The sequence below is a fragment of the Dunckerocampus dactyliophorus genome, chromosome 1 (genome assembly GCF_027744805.1).
Source record: "Dunckerocampus dactyliophorus isolate RoL2022-P2 chromosome 1, RoL_Ddac_1.1, whole genome shotgun sequence".
Classification (NCBI taxonomy): Eukaryota; Metazoa; Chordata; class Actinopteri; order Syngnathiformes; family Syngnathidae; genus Dunckerocampus; species Dunckerocampus dactyliophorus.
In genome coordinates this window covers 35,856,460-35,877,056 of record NC_072819.1, presented here as the reverse complement: position 1 = coordinate 35,877,056, position 20,597 = coordinate 35,856,460, and the positions used below count along the sequence as shown (strand labels likewise).

Sequence of the window (20,597 nt, the reverse complement as noted above, 5' to 3'; positions counted from 1 at the left end):
TCATAGAAAAAAAAAATCAGTGTAGATTTTGGAGTAAATTGTGTTGCTGGTTTGGGTGCCAGTATTTTTATCACATTAAAAGCACATGGTGTTTTTGGCAGACACCTCGCTTATAGTGCAGCCCACTCATCTACACCCCAACAGCTGTCACCCTAAAAGACGTCACGAGCATAAACAAGGACACCGGCCCTGATCAGAAGGCAGGTGCTCACCTCTGCCGTGATGAATGAAGTCTACAGCTCCAGCATTTTAAGAGCGGGGAGGCCACTTATTGGACTCTAAATTTTTTGGGAATAATTTCATTTGTTGTGTTTAAAAAAAAAAAAAAAAAAAGGGGTGTGCCGGGAAGCAGTGATGTAAAAACATTGCTGTCTCTCTGTAAGCTTCACTTTAGCACTTAAATGGCACCTTTTACCAGCCAATCGACTTCAAATCCTTGTTCTTTATGCTACCATCTGTAGTAAATTTAAGACCTTATAGATTTTCTAAAACACTACACACAACAATATTTACAATGATCTTTATCTTGATATGCACTTATTTCAATTTAAATATTTTTGCTTGTAAAAAAAAGAAAGAAAACAAAATTTGTCTGAAAAACACTGCAATAAATTAGGAAGCTTTTAAGGCTGCCAGTTTTGTCAGATGCCCAATAATGGTTCCTTCATTTAAACCGGCAAGAATGGATCATAAGTGAGGTTTCTGATACCATGAGCAGCAGGCTCGGTCTTCGTCAGTACTGAGACTATATATATATATATACACACACATATATATATATATATATGTATATATATATATATATATAAATAAATATAAATAAGAGGTACATGACTGGCCAGCATGCTCCTATCGGCAACTGAAAACAAATCAACTTCCTTTTTTAGATAAAAGCATGAATGCGCGGACTGATTCAGAGTTAACAAGCCAGTCTAGTCATCATGGCAAAACAAAACATTTTGTTGAATATGCAGCAGGCGGATGATGCTGCTTGTTCTCCACTGTTTGACAGAGTCCAGTGGTGACTCTACATGACGAATCAGGTCTCTTCAGTGTCAAATCTTTATGTAAATGCTCCTGTCCTTAACCGTTTGGCTCTTTCTATATGTCCATTGAGCTTTTAATTTAAAGCCATGATCAAATAAAACATATACAGTGTATCATCAAAAAAAGGAACCTGCTCAGTTGCTCACTACCAGGCTCTATGAAAACATGACCAGTGCAGGAAAATAAAACTCTACAAGCTCATATCAGTCTGGAGTGAGGTTGCACTTCGGTTGCACTTCTGGAGGGTTGAGCCATTTCACTCAAACACGCATGAAGAAACGTTTGATGCTTTACACCAGGGGTGTCCAAACTTTTTCCACCGAGGGCCACATGCTGATAAATGAAAACATGCAAGGGGTCACTTTGATATTTTGTAAAACAACAGATTGCAAAGAAGTTATATATATGGTACTACAAAGAAAAACTGCCAAAAACAGTTTTGTCATATACTGTAGGTAAAAAACCATATTATTAGTACCAACATTGCTCTTTGATTTTTGTTATTATTTTTTTTAATTTTCCAAATATATCTTTCTTCTTAAATATTAGGACATTTTCTTTTCATATAATGACTTTATTCCCATAATGTTAGCTTTTTTTTCCCAACCTAATTTTCCAAAAATTAACTTTTATTTCGTTTTCCTTCTTATACTATATATATATATATATATATGAAAATATTTTCTTTAAGATTTTACTGTGACTGTATGCTACTAAAATTATATTATTTTTTCTTCATGAGTTTAAAATCTCATAATATTGCGACTTTTTTCTCTCATTAGAATACAAGTCATATTTTGACTTTATTCTTGTCTAATTAGTTATTTTTGCCATTTCTGCTGTTTTTTCCCCCCCACTTATTTAAACTTTCTTCTTGTAATTACGACTTTTTTCCACACATTTTCACTTTATTCTCGTAATGTTATAACTTTTTCTATAACCTAATTTTCCAAAAATTACAACTTTGTTTTGTTTCTCATGTCACGACTTAAAAACATCTTTTGTCTTTGATATTACAACGTTTTCATTAAAATTACGTTATTTTTCCTCACATTATTATGTCATCCTTGCAAAATTATGACTTTGTTAAATCACACTTTTCACTTAACATTTTGAATTAATTCTCGTAAAATTACTGCAGATTTTTACATTTTTTCAGGGTTTTTTTTTGTTTTGTTTTCTTGTTTAATTATATTTTTAGGGACGTTCCGTAAAAAAACAGCCGTGGCCCCGGGCCGCACTTTGGACACCCCTGCTTTACACAAATGCTGCGACTGTCCAGGAGCGTCATTGGGCACCTCCTTAGCATTTGGATAGAAGACAAAAATGTGCTTCTGCTTGTCACACTGAACCAGAACCAACAGTCTACTGATGCTTTAGCAGAGGGAAAGATGTCTCCAATTGGCCAGCTCAAACATGTCACATTGTCACTGTCCAATGACAAGCATGTACGAGTGTCCTCTTTTCCACGGCAAAAAACAAAAATGTGTTCTTGCGGATATATATCAGTTGGAATTATGTTACAGGGATGATTCGCCTGTTGATAGTGGTCACATGTTCTTAGAATTTGTTCCAGTAAGGACACAGAAGACTTCCTGGAAGGGATCTCTCTAAAGGTCAGCACCATTGATTATCACTTCGTTTAAAAGGAGGTGCTCAATGAAAAACTTGGACAGCTTACATTCAATTTGCTCTCTTGCTCTTCCAGCGGTTGTCACACAAAATGGCGTCCTCAGACGTGTCTGCTGTGCAGATTAACATACACTCATCCGAAACGGGTCCTGGTCCATTTCAGCAGACATTCCATCTGCATGAAATGAAACGGTTCCCAGGTTTGAACACAGATGTGAACCGTACAACCCCCACACAAATACACATGACTACAAGATTCAGTGCATCTAACACAGCCTGTCATACTTCAGCTCCTATGTTGTTGCATCAACTGCAAAATATTTGAAAAAAACACCCCAAAAAACGGCAACAATTACAGAAAATAATTAATAAAAGATCAAATAAATAAGAGGTCCAGCCTCACAGTGGAAACACAACAGTAATTCGCCCCCCCCACACAAAAAACATACATCTTAAGAAATGCATACAAGGCGATTTGTGTGAAATGGAGTAGCTGTGTGACTGGGGAACATTGGGGAGGTGTGTCTGCATTTTTTTTCCTTTTTTTGATTATAGGAGCCACACATTCAGGTTGGGATGGTCAAATTAAAGCACACATAATCAAAGAAGGGCAATTATTTGACTGCTGTGTACCATTAGAGCATCAGCCAGTGTCAGTGCACAATGTCAGACTGCACGCCACCCAACAAACAAGAAAAACTCACATTAAATGTTTTCCGGAGGTAAACGCAAAGCTAAATCGTCTGTAAATGTTGATGAATAGTCAGGTGTGAACATATATTAGTAAACGGAAGGGATTTTAGTTAAAAAAAAATAAAAATAAAAAGGCAGCCAGCAATACAGTAGATTGTTAGAGATACAGTATTCACAGCACCCCGCAGTGAAGGGGGGCCAGCTAACGGAGTTATAAACACGATGCGATCCCACAAACAACAAATCCAAAGCTTCAGTAAACACCATCTGGACAGTGACAGCAATCAAGTACTATACCTCCAGTTCACACGTATGATAATGGAGGTGATTAAACATAAAAAAAAGTTTCTTATTCCCTGGTCTGTGATTACACACCGCACACAAAGTGGGGTCATAAGTCAATCCCGTCACTCTGATTCTGATGACATGACAACATGCTTCATTAAAGCCATTTGCATTGGCTCTCACTAACATACTCACAGACATGCACACGACCATGGAGAGGTTCTGAGAAGACATTGTTCTTCATTGGGTGGCATGTTGACTTAGGGATGGGTGCGACGAATGCAACGTTTGCATACGCAGCCCCTCCCTCTCTGTCCTATGCGAGCATATTCTAGCACCTGTGCTATTGCATCTGTATCGTGAGGCAGTCGGGTCAAAATTCATCTGTGTGATTTTGCAGTTTATTGCTAACAGGATGAGCGATGCTCTTCCCCCACACAGCCACTCGCTGGCAGCCAGGTACAACCAAAGCAACAACGCACACACAAAGATCACAGTCTTCCAATGGTATCTTCACAGGGTAAACTATAGTTGTAAGAAATTAGCAAGGTATTAATATACTCTAAATTTAGCATAAACTATCCCACATATAGATGACTGAAAACTCACTCTTCATAGAATTTTCTCTTGTTCTCTTCACCTGTAGATTTTGGCATACCCTTTGCAGAACCAGCTGCAAGCGTCCACACGGTAAAAGGGTTGTGTGTGTGTGTGTGTGTGTGTGTGTGTGTGTGTGTGTACACATGCACGTTTTTTTCACAGGACTACTGCATTTGTGTAAGAAGTGCAACAGCAAAAAAAGAGAACACGTCGTCATCATCATCACCTTGCGAATCCAAACTGCTGCGTGCGTGCATGAGTGGCAAGTGAGTTTCACGGCCTATTTGATTAAACTTATGTAAATTAAATTACGAGGATAAGTTATCCGCTGACTCAATGAGGGAAATTAATGAATTGATGGATGCTGAAGGCCAAAATGGTGCAAAAGGCATGTGGACACTGAAGACTAGATAAGCCCAGATGAGTGGAGTGATGGACTGTGGCACAAACAAGTGCAGCATTTTTCCCTATCATCTTGTATGATTTATCCAACACATTTTTGGAGCATTTTGAGTCTCCTTTTTCTTTTTTTTTTTTTGCATACCCACAAAAGAAATAAAGCAAGAATCAAATAAAACGCTTTTCAGCAGTGCCGCAACTGGTGAGATATGGCTGATGTCCCAGAGGACTTTTGATTCCCAGGTGGTTCTCAGTCCAGCTATGCCTACATCAGTAGTCGGCTACAGGTGCAAGATTTCTGCTCAAGCTGACTGTGATGTTGGTGTAGAGAGGCCTCCTGGACACCAGGGGGGAGTAGTTTAAGTTGTTCAGACCATCCACTCTCTGCCTCTCTTTTGAGTGGCGGAGCAGACTATACCTGTGAGAGAAATCAGACAGTTTGTTTTTTTATTTGCAACTTTATAGTTTCAAAATGAGTTGATTCGGTTGTTGTGCAATGAATGCAGCTGCAATTTCCACAGTGAGGATTGTCCCCAAGCTGTATGTCACATGCAAAGTCTTTAAACAAGTTAGAATTTGCTTAAAGTCACTGCTCAGTGCTTTTCATGTGACTGGCTCACATGAGTCTAAGCTTCATTCCAATTATTGTGTGTGTATGAGTCTGCGTGTGAATGAGGTTTGCATGCAATGGCACTGACCTTCCCAGGAACTGGACCTCTCCGCGATGGTGGTGTGGAATGGACATGTAGCGCCCCTGCTCTCCATGTGGTCTGCTTACGGTGTAATTGGCATACAGCACCCTACAAACAGATTTTGTGTTAACTGATGCATGTAGTACAATCTGTTACGATGGTGACACTAATTACCATATGTTCATAGAATGCCTACTTGCTCATCTTGGAACTTGATATGGACATACACCCCTGATCACAATTTTAAGACCAGTTGAAAATTGCAATAATTTACATTTTGCACTGTTGGATCATGAAGAGGTTCTAAGTAGAGCTTCAAAATGTATAGAGAAGAAATGGGAGTGACACAATTTTGGGGGGGGTTAGCAATTTATTGCAAACAAACTGAATTAGGCTGTTCATCAGATGACCAAAAGTTTAAGACCACAGTCTTTAAAAGTCAAAATCTTGGCAAAATGTCGAAACAAGCTTTCTCTCTTAAACGCGGTCAGATTTTGGAGCTGCTTAAGCAAGGCCTCTTGCAGTGCGTCATTGCTGCTGAGGTCGGACGCTGTAAGACAGTCACTTTAAACTTCTTAAAAAATCCTCAGGGTTATGGAACAAAAAAGTTGAGTATTAAACTCCAAAAAATGTCACCGGCCCTGAGCCGTAGGATCCAATTGGCTGTCCGTCAAGACACGAAAAGATCTTCAGCCCAAATGAAGGTTGTTACTGGTGCCAAGTGCAGTACAATAACAATCAGACGGCATCTGCGAGAGACGGGTTTTAAGAATAAAAAACATCAAAGGCGTTGTCTCCTTCAACACCACAAAATTGCCTGTTTGGCATTTGCACAAGAGTACCAAACATGGGACATTGAATGTTTTATTTTCTTTGAAGATGTAACCTTTACAGTCCTGATGGCTTCCAATGTTACTGTCATGACAAGGAGATCACACCTGAGATGTTTTCCACACAGCACAGGCGATGGAGCGCCATCATGATCTGGGGTGCTTTTTCCTTCAATGGAACAATGGAGCTTCAGGTTGTGCAGGGGCGTCAAACGCCCACTGGCGATGTGGAGATGTTGCAGGGGGCAACCCTCATGACTGAAGGCAGTCATCTGTGTGGTATTGACTGGCTTTTTCAACAGGACAACACTGTAGTTGGAAATGCCCACCTGAAAAATTACTTCTTCCAGAGAAATAATGTCACTCTTTTGGACCACCCTACATGTTCCCCTGATCTAAATTCAATTGAGAACATTTGGGGTGGATGGCAAGGGAAGTTTACAAAAATGGATATCAGTTCCAGACAGTGGATGCCTTCCGGGAGGCCATCTTCAACACCTGGAGCAACATTCCCACTAGCCTCCTGGAAACACTGCCATCAAGCATGCCCTAACCATTTTTTGAGGTGATTAACAAGAATGGTGCCATTACTTATGATCGAGTCCTTTTTTGAATATTTTATTTCTATTTTGGGGGGTGTTTGGGTTTTTTGGGGCCATGGTCTTAAAACTTTCAATGAGCTGATGAACAGCCCCATTTAGTTTAATGGTTGTTTGAAGCTCTACTTAGAACCTCCTTAAGACCAAAGACTGCAAAATGGTAATTGGTGCAACAAATTTTGATCAGGAGTGCACAAGACACAAATAAATTGGTCACAAAAAGCCACTGTATGTGTGTGTGTGTGAGCGTGTGTGTATATGTCCTCAACCCTGTGTGTGTACAGCTGCAAGAGCTCAATACAGGTCTAAAGACAAAGCTATGTGACAAAGGTAAATAATACAAAAATACAGTACACAATCAGATTATATGACTTATTTAGGTCATATTGACAGCCCGCTGCTACATTACAGTCTGATCGGACAAGGCCTCTGTGTATATATGTGTGTTCACCTCACCTGTTCCAAAGGTCATCGTCTTCTCCTCCCCAGCCCCAGAACGCATTAGGAAATCCATTAATCTTTTGGAACTGTCTCACCGTCATGCCGCTGACACCGCCAAAGAACTCATTATACGGAAGCCTTAGAGGGAAAATTTAGACATATTAAATGTATATTAAGCAAGGACTACACTTACTCAATACCCCCTCGGAGACCGTATCGGGACTCACATGTAGGAGTACTTGTCAAGCTTGACCGCAAAGTGTCTGGGCATGTCCGTGCAGCCATAGTAGTTCCTGCCATTCTCCATGAGGTGGTCTACATCATGGAAGATGAGACAGTCCCAGTGCAGGTCCTTCATGGCCTCCTTGTAGCCCACGTTGAACAACATGGCTCTGTTAAATGGCTCCATGCCAGCCTGGACAGGAGGTGAAGAAGAGTCTTTCAGTGCTTGGTGGTTAGAAAGGATAACCTGCCAATAGCTAGGTGTGTGTGCATACCTGCTCAATAACATAAAAGCCAAATTGAAGCCTCTGTTTCTGCAGCACTGGAACCAGATGTCTCAAGAGGATGGGCAAGTGCTCATGTCGATTCCTGAATGGGACTAAGATTGCCACCTAAGGGCATAAAAGATAGTAGAAGAGATGTGAGCTAACAGGCATGTTAGAGAAGACTGAAATCTTCATTTTCGCAATGCCATCAGACATTCATAAATCACAGATGACAGAGGAAGGCGCTTGATGTCAGTTGAAAGGTGTGTTGTTGATTTTACACAATCAGTGGCAGCAATTCAAAATCCTGTGTTCAGCTTCTTTTGGGGCTGAATAAAAAGCAAACAGCTACAGGAATAGCAAAGCATACATAAAGTGCTTATTGCTAGTTCAGAAAGCTATGGCTCTTCTGGGAGAACATATACAGATATGTTTGTCAGAGCACACACTCCAAGCAAATTAATGCATGAGCAGACAGATGGCAGGCAAGACTGTGCAGTGTTGTTCATGAATCAATTGCACAGTACATGATCAGAAATCAGCTATTTCCTGTGCAGGACTGTGTATTAACATTTTTGAATGTCTGCCAGGGAAACCAAAAATGTCTCAAACACGTGAGTGGAGAAGAAGCATAAAGAGTGTAACACACCATGCGCACATGCTTTAATGAACAATGAGCAGGCTTTTCTCCAGTGTTTCAGTTTCTTAGCTTCTGTTAACTATTAAGTTGTGGCTTCATTTTTGTAGATTCAATTATCACACAGCAAATTAAAAGTATGCTAAATTAGGGCTAAGCATTTAATGCATTATTTTTGGTAAATGTTTCTGTGAAGTGACACACTTACCTTCCAGCGGGGTAAACAGTCTTTGGGCTTCCAGTAGCCTCCCGGGGCCATGGTCGAGTCTTGCCCCAGCAGTGATCTTTCCACATCCTCCAATGACACTTCACTCATATTCACCTCCAATCTGCCTTCTGTATGCAGGAAAATAGTAGCGTTTGGATAACATACAAGCAATATGCACTGATTATCAGCGTCTTGGCTACTTCTGGCTTTTTAACTCATGCGTTTTATGAAATTGCATTGTCCCCCACAAATAAACTAATCTATTCTAATATAAAATATATTCTAATCAAAAGAGGTGACTGAGCGAACTTATTGGAGGGAAGAAGAGCAACGCAAGTGAAACACTAACAGTTGAGCAATCAGGAGTATAATTAGATGCATTAAGCTTATGTGGAACGGCAAAAACATTTGTAAGTATCATCAGTCACAGTTGAAATGAAACACCACCTCTGAACCATTTTAGAAGTCATTATGATAGTAAGACAACTGATACACTGACTCTATCACTAGAACTCAGTAACTTAAAAAGGTGCTAAAGATACTTTTTTCAACCAAAAAACTATTAGTACACCACAACTGGCTAGTACAAGGGTCGCAAAATCACGTCCCGCGAGCTATTTGCAGCCCACCGAATCATATTTTGCCGCCCTCGACTTAACATCAAATAGTAGTGCAATTGCAGCCCGCGACATCCAGGCAAGTTCATTGTTACTTGCAGGGGCTAGTAAACACCAACACTGAACTAACAGTGGTGTTATCACTTGGAGACGGGGAGGTCACTAGACAGAACATGACCTACAATGGCGGCGGCAACACAAAATGACATAACTTGAGCAACTTTTTACAAACCACCAAAGTACCACAGTGCATGCTGGGAGCCGGCATCACTCCCAACTAGGGGTGTGACAAAACATCTTTATCTCAAACTATTGCGATATTAAACGCTACTATGGATTATCGATACGCGCTCAAGGAGAAAACTGCCCAGTAAGAAAAATGTTTATTTTTTAATTAAAATGCTGAATGTTGTGTTATTCATTCAAGAGACGTGTGCTTGGTTTGCATAGTTTATTATAAAAATTGTCATGCTGCTCAATCTTCTCCGGGTCATTCTCCGTCTCTTTCCGATAAATACGTCACTACTGCCATACTACACTAAATATTTATTTTTGTTATGGTTCTACTTAGAGTTGAGATGTGTTTTCTGAATGAGTTCAAAACAGTGTTACTGTTTGTCAGACACCTCGACTAAAATCCTGTTTACACTTATACTCAACAAAAATATAAATGCAACACTTTTGTTTTTGCTCCCATTTTTTATGAGATGAACTCAAAGATCTAAAACTTTTTCCACATAAAAAATATCACCATTTCTCTCAAATATTGTTCACAAATCTGTCTAAATCTGTGCTAGTGAGCGCTTCTCCTTTGCTGAGGTAATCGATCCCACCTCACAGGTGTGCCATATCAAGATGCTGATTATAGACACCATGATTAGTGCACAGGTGTGCCTTAGACCAGTGGTCCCCAACCTTTTTTTGACCCACGACCGGCTTGTGTTGTCACAAATCTCCTGCGGACCGGAGGGCGGGGGTCGTGCATTATAGCGATCAAATTTATTTTATCTCTGGAGTTTTTCCAGAGAGATGGAAAACATCAACATTACATCGGTGTTTGACGTGTGTGGTAAAAGGCAGTGTGCTAGCATGAATTCACTTGAGACAAATGTGCACATTAGCACTCAATAAGTCATCAAAACTTACCTTTATGCATTCCCACAAAGTATCAGCATTTGAGACCAAATATGAGGTGAAAGAACAATAGTAAAAATACAGTGGTAGTCTATCTATCTGTGCGGCGAGAGAAAGTTAGCACACGCACAATGGCGTCAAGTGAGACAGATGTACCAAAGAGAATCCGGCCACTTTTCAAAATAAAACATCATGGAAATTATTTTTTCTTTCTGTGCGGCTGGGGGTTGGGGATCACTGCCTTAGACTGCCCACAGTAAAAGGCCACTCTGAAATGCTTTTAATAATTATATTATTATAACATGATATTATTGGCGACTTGCTGACTAACACAAACTGGCAGGCGCCATGAGCCAACTCAGTGTGCACTCAGACGGTAGGCAGGGCTTGCACTTTCAAGGATGACTAAGGAAATTAAAAAAATATTCACATTTTAAAGGCTCAGATGACAGTCACAAGATATTTACATTTTAAATTAAAAAAACAATTAATCAAATACACAGTTAATTAGATAATCATTGATCATCGATTCATTGCAGGTCTAATTTGATTATGAACCATTGATTCATTGATTAACTGTTGCATTATCTATAAAATAATCTGTAATAACTCAAAATGAAAAGAGCACAAACGACCATTTTCTCAGCACAAAACAACACAAATGAATGGGACTATTTGACCAACTTCACGCATGTAATTCACATTGAGAGTCCTGAATACAACCGTAATATGTTGGGTGACAACACAACAGAACCTGACAGCACATGTTTGAAGAAAGGAAAAGACATCGGCAATCAACTTACTCATAGAGGGCAGCCTCTCGGGGCAAACTTGTGAGGAAAGATACGTGAAGCCCTCAGGGAGGTATGTAGTGGGAGGAGAATCACTTTCGCTCATGTTGAAGTCATAAGAGTAATCTGGAAACACATAAAAACACACAATCATATCAGGTCTTGTCTCTATTTCTGTATGAGCTCTGTACTGATGGGCCTCAAGGGTACAGAGGTATATGCTTTTACCTGTGCCATTGATGCTGTAGGCACCTCTCACCACCTGTTCCAGGACCTGAGCTCCAATGTTCTTCACATTTTCTCTGATCTGGATCCCTCTGGCTTGGACCATGAACACATACTCATTCACTGTGGACAGAGACACAAAGGGACTTTATTCTTGTGCTCTCAGTTGTCAGTTGTTTATTTCTAGCAGATTCAAAGAAGACATTAGTTTTATGTAGGTGGAAAAGCCTACAGTATTTCATGAATGCTAAAGTCTCTCACACTTGCTTTTTTCTTTGTTTTAAAGCAGCAGTAAGGTAACAATTGTTTTTTTACACTTCACACCTAAAGCTGTGAAGTGTAATTTTCTATTTATGAGTAATATCAGCTGTAAACTCAAACGTATTGACAGGCTCAACAACGTGAAGTCAGTTAGATGATGGCAACTAATAAGCTCAAGATAGAGATGCCTGTGACCCATTGGGGACATCTTTCTCTGGCATTTGCACATATTGCCCACAACACTTTGTGTATATCTCAAATTATATTTTATTTAACATTTTCCTAAGCAGAAAACAACTAGTCAGTATCCCATTTTTGACTTACAGTGGTGTGAAAAAGTATTTGCCCCTTCTTGATTTGTTACTTGTTGCATGTTTGTCAGACTTAAATGTTTCAGATCATCAAACAAATGTAATTATTAGTCGATGACTATACAAGTGAACACCAAATGCAGTTTTTAAATGAAACTCTTCATTATTAAGGGAGAAAAATCCAAACTTAAGTTACCCTGCGTGGAAAAAGTGATTGCCCCCTAAACCTAATAAGTGGTTGAGCCACCTTTAGCAGCAACAACTGCAATCAAGCATTTACGATAACTTGCAAATGAGTCTCTTACAGCACTGTGGAGGAATTTTGGCCCATTCATCTTTGCAGAATTGCTATAATTCAGCCACAATGGAGGGTTTTCAAGCATGAACCGCCTTTTTAAGGTCATGCCACAGCATCTCAATAGGATTCAGGTCAGTCAGGCCTTTGACTAGGCTACTCCAAAGTCTTCATTTTTTTCTTTAGCCATTCAGATGTGGACTTGTTGGTGTGTTTTGCTGCAGAACACAAGTTAGTTTCAGTTTGAGGTCACAAACAGATGGGCGGTTCTATTTATCACAGTTCATTTATCAAGTCTTCCAGGTCCTGACCATCACACTACCACCACCACATTTTACTATTGGTATGACGTTGTTTTTCTGAAAAAGTTACTTTTACTCCAGATGTAATGGGACACACACGTTACAAAAAGTTCAACTTTTGTCGTGTCAGGCCACACAGTATTTACCCGAAAGGAATTGTGTTCAAGTTAAAGTTGTGTTCAGTTGTGTTCTCATTGACTAATATTTAAATTTGTTTGATGATCTGAAACATTTTAAGTGTGGCAAACATGCAAAAAAAAAGAAATCAGGAAGGGCACAAACACTTTTTCACACCACTGTATGTCCAACTGAAAAAAAAGTGACAAAGACAAGGTGACTTGCTAAAGTCAGACCATTGATCATACAGTAACCTCAAATTCTTGAACCCCTTAAAACTTGTACAACTGAAGTGTGACCCCAATTTCCAGGACACATTCTGATAGGACCATTAGTATGTTCTGCAATGCGATGCTGTCGTTATTGTCCAGAGCACCATAAAAATTATTTTAATACATTGCTACTTCAACTTGTGATAACGTTTCATTCTTTAAATTCCTCTTATGTGTTAAACATTAAAGTGGGTTCAACATTATCAGAAAGTTGAAAAATATTAATGCCCTGGTAAGCACAGTCTTCCAGCTGATCGAAAACCTCCCCTCAAATGACTTTCTGCCTTGGTGACTCACTGGGGGAAATTTCCCAACAACACATCCAGCCTATCATTCCAAAGAAGCAAACAACTGGAATGTTAATCTGTGATGATGGAGGGAACAAGATGTGGGGGAAACTCAACCTTAGCTAACAAGAAGGAGATGATGAGTTTGAGATGACTGATGACTGCCATCTACACGTGGTAATTGTGTTCTATCGTTAAGCATCACAAATTTATCGAATGCACTGTGAGTCAGTGAGGATTTGTTATGGGGAAAAAAACAGGCACTAATAGAATAAAAGGAGGAACAAATGCTGCCGTAGCTGCATAACAACAAATGCTATGTGGAATTGTACATCGAAATCATTAAAGTTAAGTGTATGACAATATTACATTCACAGTCACACATTAAGGACTTGGTCAGGTGCTAAACACTTTCACACCGTCTCTGGGAGCAGTGGGCAAAACCACAAACCTCGAAATATTGGACTGCCCTTTAAACCTGTGCATCATGCTAGGTTCTGGTCATTTCAATACTTTAATACAGGAAAGTTGGCATTCGTCTTATACTGTAGGTAGAGCCACAGGCAGGTCAGAGTATAGTGCTAGTTCTGTCATATGAAAAGATCAGTTTAGAACGGTTAGGCACCTGCCAGCTGGACGCCTCCCTTAAGAGGTGTTCTGGTCATGCCCAACCGATCGGAGAGACTAAGAATACTTTGGAGGAGTTATATAACCCATCTGGCTTGGAAACACCTGGTGGTTCTCCAGGAAGAAGTTGACGGTAGGAACACCTGTGTTTTTTCTCATCTGTCTGCTGCCACTATGACCCATTTCTGACGTACGAAGGGCACAATATGAAATAATTTCTGAGTATCAACAATGACAATCCCAAATGATTCATGTTAATATCAAGATAATTCAGTCATGTCTTGAACTTTGAAAGAACAACAATGTTCACATTCCTGTTTTTATGACAGCAACTACCTGGAACTTCACTATATGGGTGATGAAAATACCACAGTAAAAAAGTAAAACAATAGAAAAAAATGTTTCTGCCTTGGTTACCCGAATCCTATGAACCAGCTCATACACATACCAGGAAATTACACATGTGTGTGTTCAGAGATAAGATGTTTCTGACAAACTTATTTGAGCTTTTTGGCCGCTACTCTTTGAATAACACTTCACTACTACATTTGTTCTTTCAGTGTGAACAACATGCTAGCACAATGCTGCTTAACTGTGTTGAATTGCTTCCCCTGTGAACCTGCAACTCTGCACAATCCCTCTGCCACTAATCCAAACCAAGCAATCCCAACATGATGCACACCCCTTGATGAATGCACGTCCATGTGTGTTTGTGCATGCGCGTGTGAGTAATACAGCTGAGCTAGAAATCCACGGGATGTGATTTGTCATCGGTAATTGTATTACAGTTTCCATCACATTTATCTTGTTCAGCACAAAGTGCCTAGCTTGCAGGACTAGACACTCGTGGCAATATACAGTGACCGTAACAAATGTCCACTTTTACCTTTTTAACTTACAAATAGACTTGTGCAGTTACAGGAACTCTGCAGAAGTTAGCTATATTAAAAGGGAATCAAAAGTCATAGCCATATCACTCATGACAGAATATATCAATCCCAACATACATGCACATGCACACACACACAGGCACGCACACACACAGATGTGTGTGGATGGATGTACTGAAACCCACATCAGTACCAGTTAAATCTCTAACCTCAACTTCCTGGCCACTTTCCTGGCAATGAACAAACAGTAACGGTTCTCTTTCACACACACACATGCATGCACAATCTCTTTTTGCACACATTTTTAATTGTTTTCTGTATGTAAAACGATAAAAACTCAGGATGCTCAGGATTTTACAGCGCAAATTCCCGTACTGGTCATCCATGAGTAAAATTGGGTAATACACCAATCACATGGATTAATTATAGATTTTTCAATTAATTTATGATGAGCGCTATTGGCCAGGCGTGCCGCATGAGGGGGAAAAGCCAGGACAATTCCAAGGTCCCTTAACTGTCACGAGGCCCAAAAAATAGGTAATTACTAATACAATTAGGAATTAATATAAATAAAAAAGGGGGGGAACCAGATTTTTTTTTCATGGTGCCCAGAATTCCTGGCTGCACGCCTGCTACTGGCTAATACGAAAAAAGGAACCATAAAATCATCTTAATTTAGACAAACCATATTTGACTTACTTTTTCAAGAGAACATACTATATATCGCTTGTGAAACTTACAGAGGATAAGACTTTAAGAAGACTTTGGATGAGAGTACATTGGTGGAGCCCTAGCAGGACTATCAGGTAGCACGTACGCGAGCAGTCGGCAAACCTGGTGTCTTTCACTGCTGATGACGGCTGGTCACCTCGTCTGTTCAATTCAATTATTTTTCAGGTTATTTGCTTAGCATTTCGAATGTCATGCACATACGGATGAGTGCAGCGTTTTGGCTACGTTGGCTGCCGTTTGTCGATAGCCTCGAAAACTCACAATACTCTGTCAAGTGTTGGTCTTCAAATGCCAAAGCTTTTTAACGTGCTACCCCCATGAGATATTTTTCATTGCCTGTGTTGGCAGGTAAGTTCCACGAGGCAGATATGTTTGTTTTTGTTGTTGCACGCCTGCACAGTTTGAAGGCAAGTGGGAGGAAGGCGTTACCCAAGATGTTAGTTACGGCAAGACACTACACTGCACACAGGGATTGCTACAGGCTGCAATAGTACGAGCCACAGGCGATCAGCTTTTGTAATCAGCGTTGAAAGGCTTTTATTGGCATATGATATTGATCGGTGGCCGAATAATTGAAGCATCCCTAATAATAATGTGTTTCCTGTTAACATTTTCAGCTTTCTGGAACGGATTAATTGGATTTACATTATTTCTTATGGGAAAATTTGATTCAGTTAAAGTCCGTTTCAGTTAGAGTCAGACCTTCTGGAACAAATTAATGAAGCTAACGAAGTTTTTACTGTATTTATTAATTTGGCACAGCCCAAATATCTAAATAATGTACATAGATGTATTTAATTTAGTTACATTGTTTGCATGCAGTTATAATGTGGATCAAAATATTTAATAGAAATAGGTCTTGAGGTGTGTCTTTTACTTTTTGTGAGTCCAACGGGAGTGTGAACACACTGTCATCGTGAAAATGTGGATTGCAGCAAAACATTTTGTTAGATAAAGTCACATTATGAAATTTAGGAAAAGATTACATCTATCTTTTTTCAGTAAATTTAGACTTTAGGACACACTGTGGAGTTGTTGAAAATGTTTGGATCGCACGAGTTGGAAACAATCCCTCGCTGCTACTACTGAAATGTAATCTCATACTATTATCATCATCTCAACTCAGATATCTTATATGGTACAGATATAACCTAAACAACTGCAAATTTCTTCTTTAGAGCTGCCGTCTCAGTCGTTGGCTAATTGACAGTCCAATATGTGATCATCATCATCATATTCATGAGTTACATTTAGCATTGACCATTTACAGCATATAGTCATGGCCAAATGTTTTGAGAATGACACAAGTAATGGTTGTCACAAAGTTTGCTTCTTCAGTGTTTTCAGATAATTTTGTCAAATGTTACGATGATATACTGAAATAGAATTACAAGCATTTCATACGTGTCAAGGGACATAATTGACAGTTACATTAAGTTTATGTAAAGAGTTAATATTTGCAGTGTTGACCATTCTTTTTCAATTCACCATGGCATGCTGTTAATTCACTTCTGGGCCACATCCTGACTTATACCAGCCCATTATTGCATAATTGCTTGGAGTTTATCCAAATTTGCAAGTTTTTGTTTGTCTTGAGGACTGACCACAAGTCCTCAAAGGGATTACAGCCAGTTTCCTGGCCATGGACCCAAAATGTTGATGTTTTTTTCCCCCCGACAACAATTTCAAGCACAACCCTCCTTTTAAAGCTCTTAGTCTTTTATTCTAACTCAATCAGCATGATAGACTCATCTTCAGCCTTTGTTCGTGTCAACACTCTCACCTATGTTAACAAGAGAATCACTAACTTGATGTCAGCTGGTCCTTTTGCAAATTGCCATTAGAACAGCTGAGGCAGCAGACATTGTGGAAATATATATTTGTGGCATTCTCAAAACTTTTTGCCATGACTGTAGATGATTGTGGGATGAATAGTGAGGTGACGGTCTTATGCGCACAATTCACTGCTGATGAGATTTACAATGACAAGACTGCGTCTAAAGTGTGGGTCGCATGGTTTTATAGGTCTCAATATCATATATGTAGATTTTGGGGTGTGGACCTGTTACGATAATCAATAAATCAATTAATCGAATGATAAGTAAAAACAAAGTTGATAATTTTGCTGGCCGCGATAAATTGACATGTGCATACGTGTTTGTTTTCCACTCGCTTGTCTCACTTTACTACACAGGCTGGATGAGAAGAGGGTTCACTCTGCATCTTTCTGGGCGCATTCGTTCTCTATTGGATGAAAGGAGAGCGTGAACCCCCTTCTCAGCCATTCAGCCTCTTTGTCCCATAAGGTGGAGGCGGGGCTGCTAGTGAGTTGATACACAGAGTACAAGACTGCCAGGTTAGCGTTAGCACAAGTTAGGGTCGTGAGCAAGCAGACGCAATTATGACTGAAGGCATAAAAGTGATGGTGCCGCAATGTTAAATATTTAACCCACATAGACACCAACAAATAGATATGTGCCATTTGTTGGAAAATTTGTGATGACAAAGAAGAGAGCCTTCGTCCTGACAGTCAAAGCTTACTGAGGCGTTTGGTGGGCAAAGTAAATATAAACAAAATAGTGTCTTTTGCTACATGTTAAGCATTCCTGTTAAGCAATAATACCGAATGTTCATTATTTATTCAATTTATACAATTTTCTTTACAGAGAGTTGATAGTCCATTTTATTTATTGTTTTTATTGGAGTATTTTTTCTTAATAGAGACAGAGAGACAGTCTATTTTTGATTGTTTTTGATTATGATTGTGAGTTTTATTTCAGTACAATTTTTGCTAAAAGAGACAGAGTCCATTATATTTTCATTGGAGGTTGTTGTTGTCATTTTTTTGTTTATTATGTTGTTTAATTAATTTTATTTAAAAGCTCTTGACATTCCAATTACAATGCTAAGTACTCTTGAGAAATGAAAGTTTTTGATAACATGTACTCACATTATTATGCCATATTAATGAAAAAATGGTCTCAAAAAATGTTAATATCAGACAATAATTTGTAGGACAATTATCGTCCAGCCAAATTTGTTATCATGACAGGCCTAGTGAGTATGCAATGTTTTTTTTATTGAAATCCAAGCAGTTTCATAAATGATACCCCTGGTTATTGTTCTTAAAATTTGAAACAACACAACTTAAAACATTGTTGGCTCCCTCTTCAAAAAGACAGTCGCTGGATTCTTTCCAGCAATGAGTTCCCTGGAAATATTCACACAAAAGACAGACAATATCAACATTGATCTTCTCTATGAAGCAAACAAATGTCTACCCTCTGTGCTGCACATTGCTATCATAGTTTTTGACTATTTTGCCACTTTTCTTGACCACAGATTTTGCCCGTAATTGTAGAACTGTGTGCTGATGTCCTTGGCTTGAATACTGTCTGGCATGAGAAACTAACTCACAGAAAAAAAAAAGTTAGGATTGCTGAAAACAACCGCTGCTTCCAAATTTAAAAAATGTATCGCAATGGAATGATTTGCAGAAAAAAGGCTGCCTTGATGAAAGACTGTCAGGATGATGAGTAAGACGTGGAAGAATCCCAGGAACCAGATACTAACCAAGAGATAATAATGATTAGAGCTGCAACAATTAATCCAATTATCCAATTAATCAACAACTATTATGTAATCGATTAATCATTTCATTTAAAAATGTACTGTAAATATCCTGATTTCAGCTTCTGAAATGTGACAATTTTCATTCATTTTTTCATCCATAAAAAGCAGACCTATTATCTTTGTGTTTCAGGCAAAACAGGATAGTCACACACATCAGCTTTGACTTTGGAAAAGAGCAATCATTTTTGCCTCTTTCTTTTATCTTGCGAAGCAAACCACTGCAGAGATGTGTGCGTAGAGCGTGCGTAAGAACATTCCCACGCAAAGTATGGGATTTATCCACTTGCACTTGTGCGTAGGAAAATGCCTACATTTATTCACAACTCTTACCATACGTGCACACAAAAGGTGAAACTACAAATAGCTATGGCGGTGCCTGTTCAGCGCAGGCCAAATCATCTTACTACGTGCACACAACTTGACCATCAAACAAGGCACCGCCCCTACCCCCTGGGCAGATGAGCCGATGCCTGCCCCTAAACTTTGTTGTTTATTTATTGGTGATGCACATGTAGCAGTGTGTGCCAGTGACTTATTGATTTGCAGCGTTTGCAGAATGTGTTTGTAATGTTTGTCAGTTCATTGTTTATACTTCTTTAATTCAATTTCGGTGTTGGAGAAATTTCTCTTCCTTGCCCTCTTTACTATGATTTTGTCCATTCAAGTCCATTCACGCATTCTTAAAGAAATTGCTGCTAAGAGGCGAAAATTTAAAATGTTTGTTTTAAAATCCAATTCATTGATGAATCAAAAAAACAACCTTGCAACGTAGGTGAAAGTGGATTCCAACATCAACATGCATGCATTCCACTGTTTGGAAGAAATTTTAACACCACAACTTTCATCATCATAAAGTCCACCAATAAATACAAAACAGTGCCAGTGAAGCAGGGAAGTAAGCGAAAAGGAACAAACGTCTACATGAATGACCATCTGACAAAGGGCAATGGTGACGTAGTCAAGAAAGCATGTGACTTAAGGTCACGAGAGAAAATTCAAGGCACAACTGCAAAACTGCAATTTGTACAGGTGACAATCTGATAACAACCAGATGTTGCTTTAATAATTTCTTGCTTTTAGGTTGCAACAGCATATTGATAAGGGGAATTTTATTATTGAGAGGCTTCACAGGTAGCCAAAAATAAAGGTGGTTTCAATGAAACTTTAAAGACGCCTTATGTTATACTTTATATTTTAGTTGACTAAAATGTTGTTAAATTTACTAAAACTAGACTAAATGTACATAAATTTAGATGACTAAAACTAAAATACATTTTAGTCAAAAGAATATGACGACAACTGCTGTCCAAATTAACACTAACTCAGTAACATCAATATGTACATTGTAACATCTACGGCAACCTCTCCACTTCATTTTGATACCTATATCACCCACGCAGATCCAGTGGATGAGGAAAAAAATAATCTTGATTTCTTTTGGATGTCATTTTGAGAGAAACATGGCCCAGAGCTTAAGAGGTTAATGTAACTTGTTAAGCATGTCCAAAAGAAATAAAACAGTGATCATGTCCACTGTATACAGCAAAGGAGC

General features: G+C 39.1%; 1 protein-coding gene across 1 annotated transcript in view; it reads right to left on the bottom strand.

The window, feature by feature from the left end:
- Positions 1-311: 311 nt before the first annotated feature.
- The window catches only part of b4galt5 (UDP-Gal:betaGlcNAc beta 1,4- galactosyltransferase, polypeptide 5), a 62,419-nt gene continuing 42,133 nt past the window's right edge, over positions 312-20,597 (bottom strand). The window contains exons 2-9 of the mRNA XM_054772296.1: positions 11,322-11,441; positions 11,106-11,219; positions 8,552-8,679; positions 7,716-7,832; positions 7,446-7,633; positions 7,234-7,356; positions 5,355-5,456; positions 312-5,074 (exon numbers count right to left, since the gene is read on the bottom strand). Of these exons, the coding sequence (XP_054628271.1) occupies positions 4,927-5,074; positions 5,355-5,456; positions 7,234-7,356; positions 7,446-7,633; positions 7,716-7,832; positions 8,552-8,679; positions 11,106-11,219; positions 11,322-11,441 (1,040 nt within the window). The 3' untranslated portion in view covers positions 312-4,926. The remainder of the gene's footprint in view (positions 5,075-5,354; positions 5,457-7,233; positions 7,357-7,445; positions 7,634-7,715; positions 7,833-8,551; positions 8,680-11,105; positions 11,220-11,321; positions 11,442-20,597) is intronic.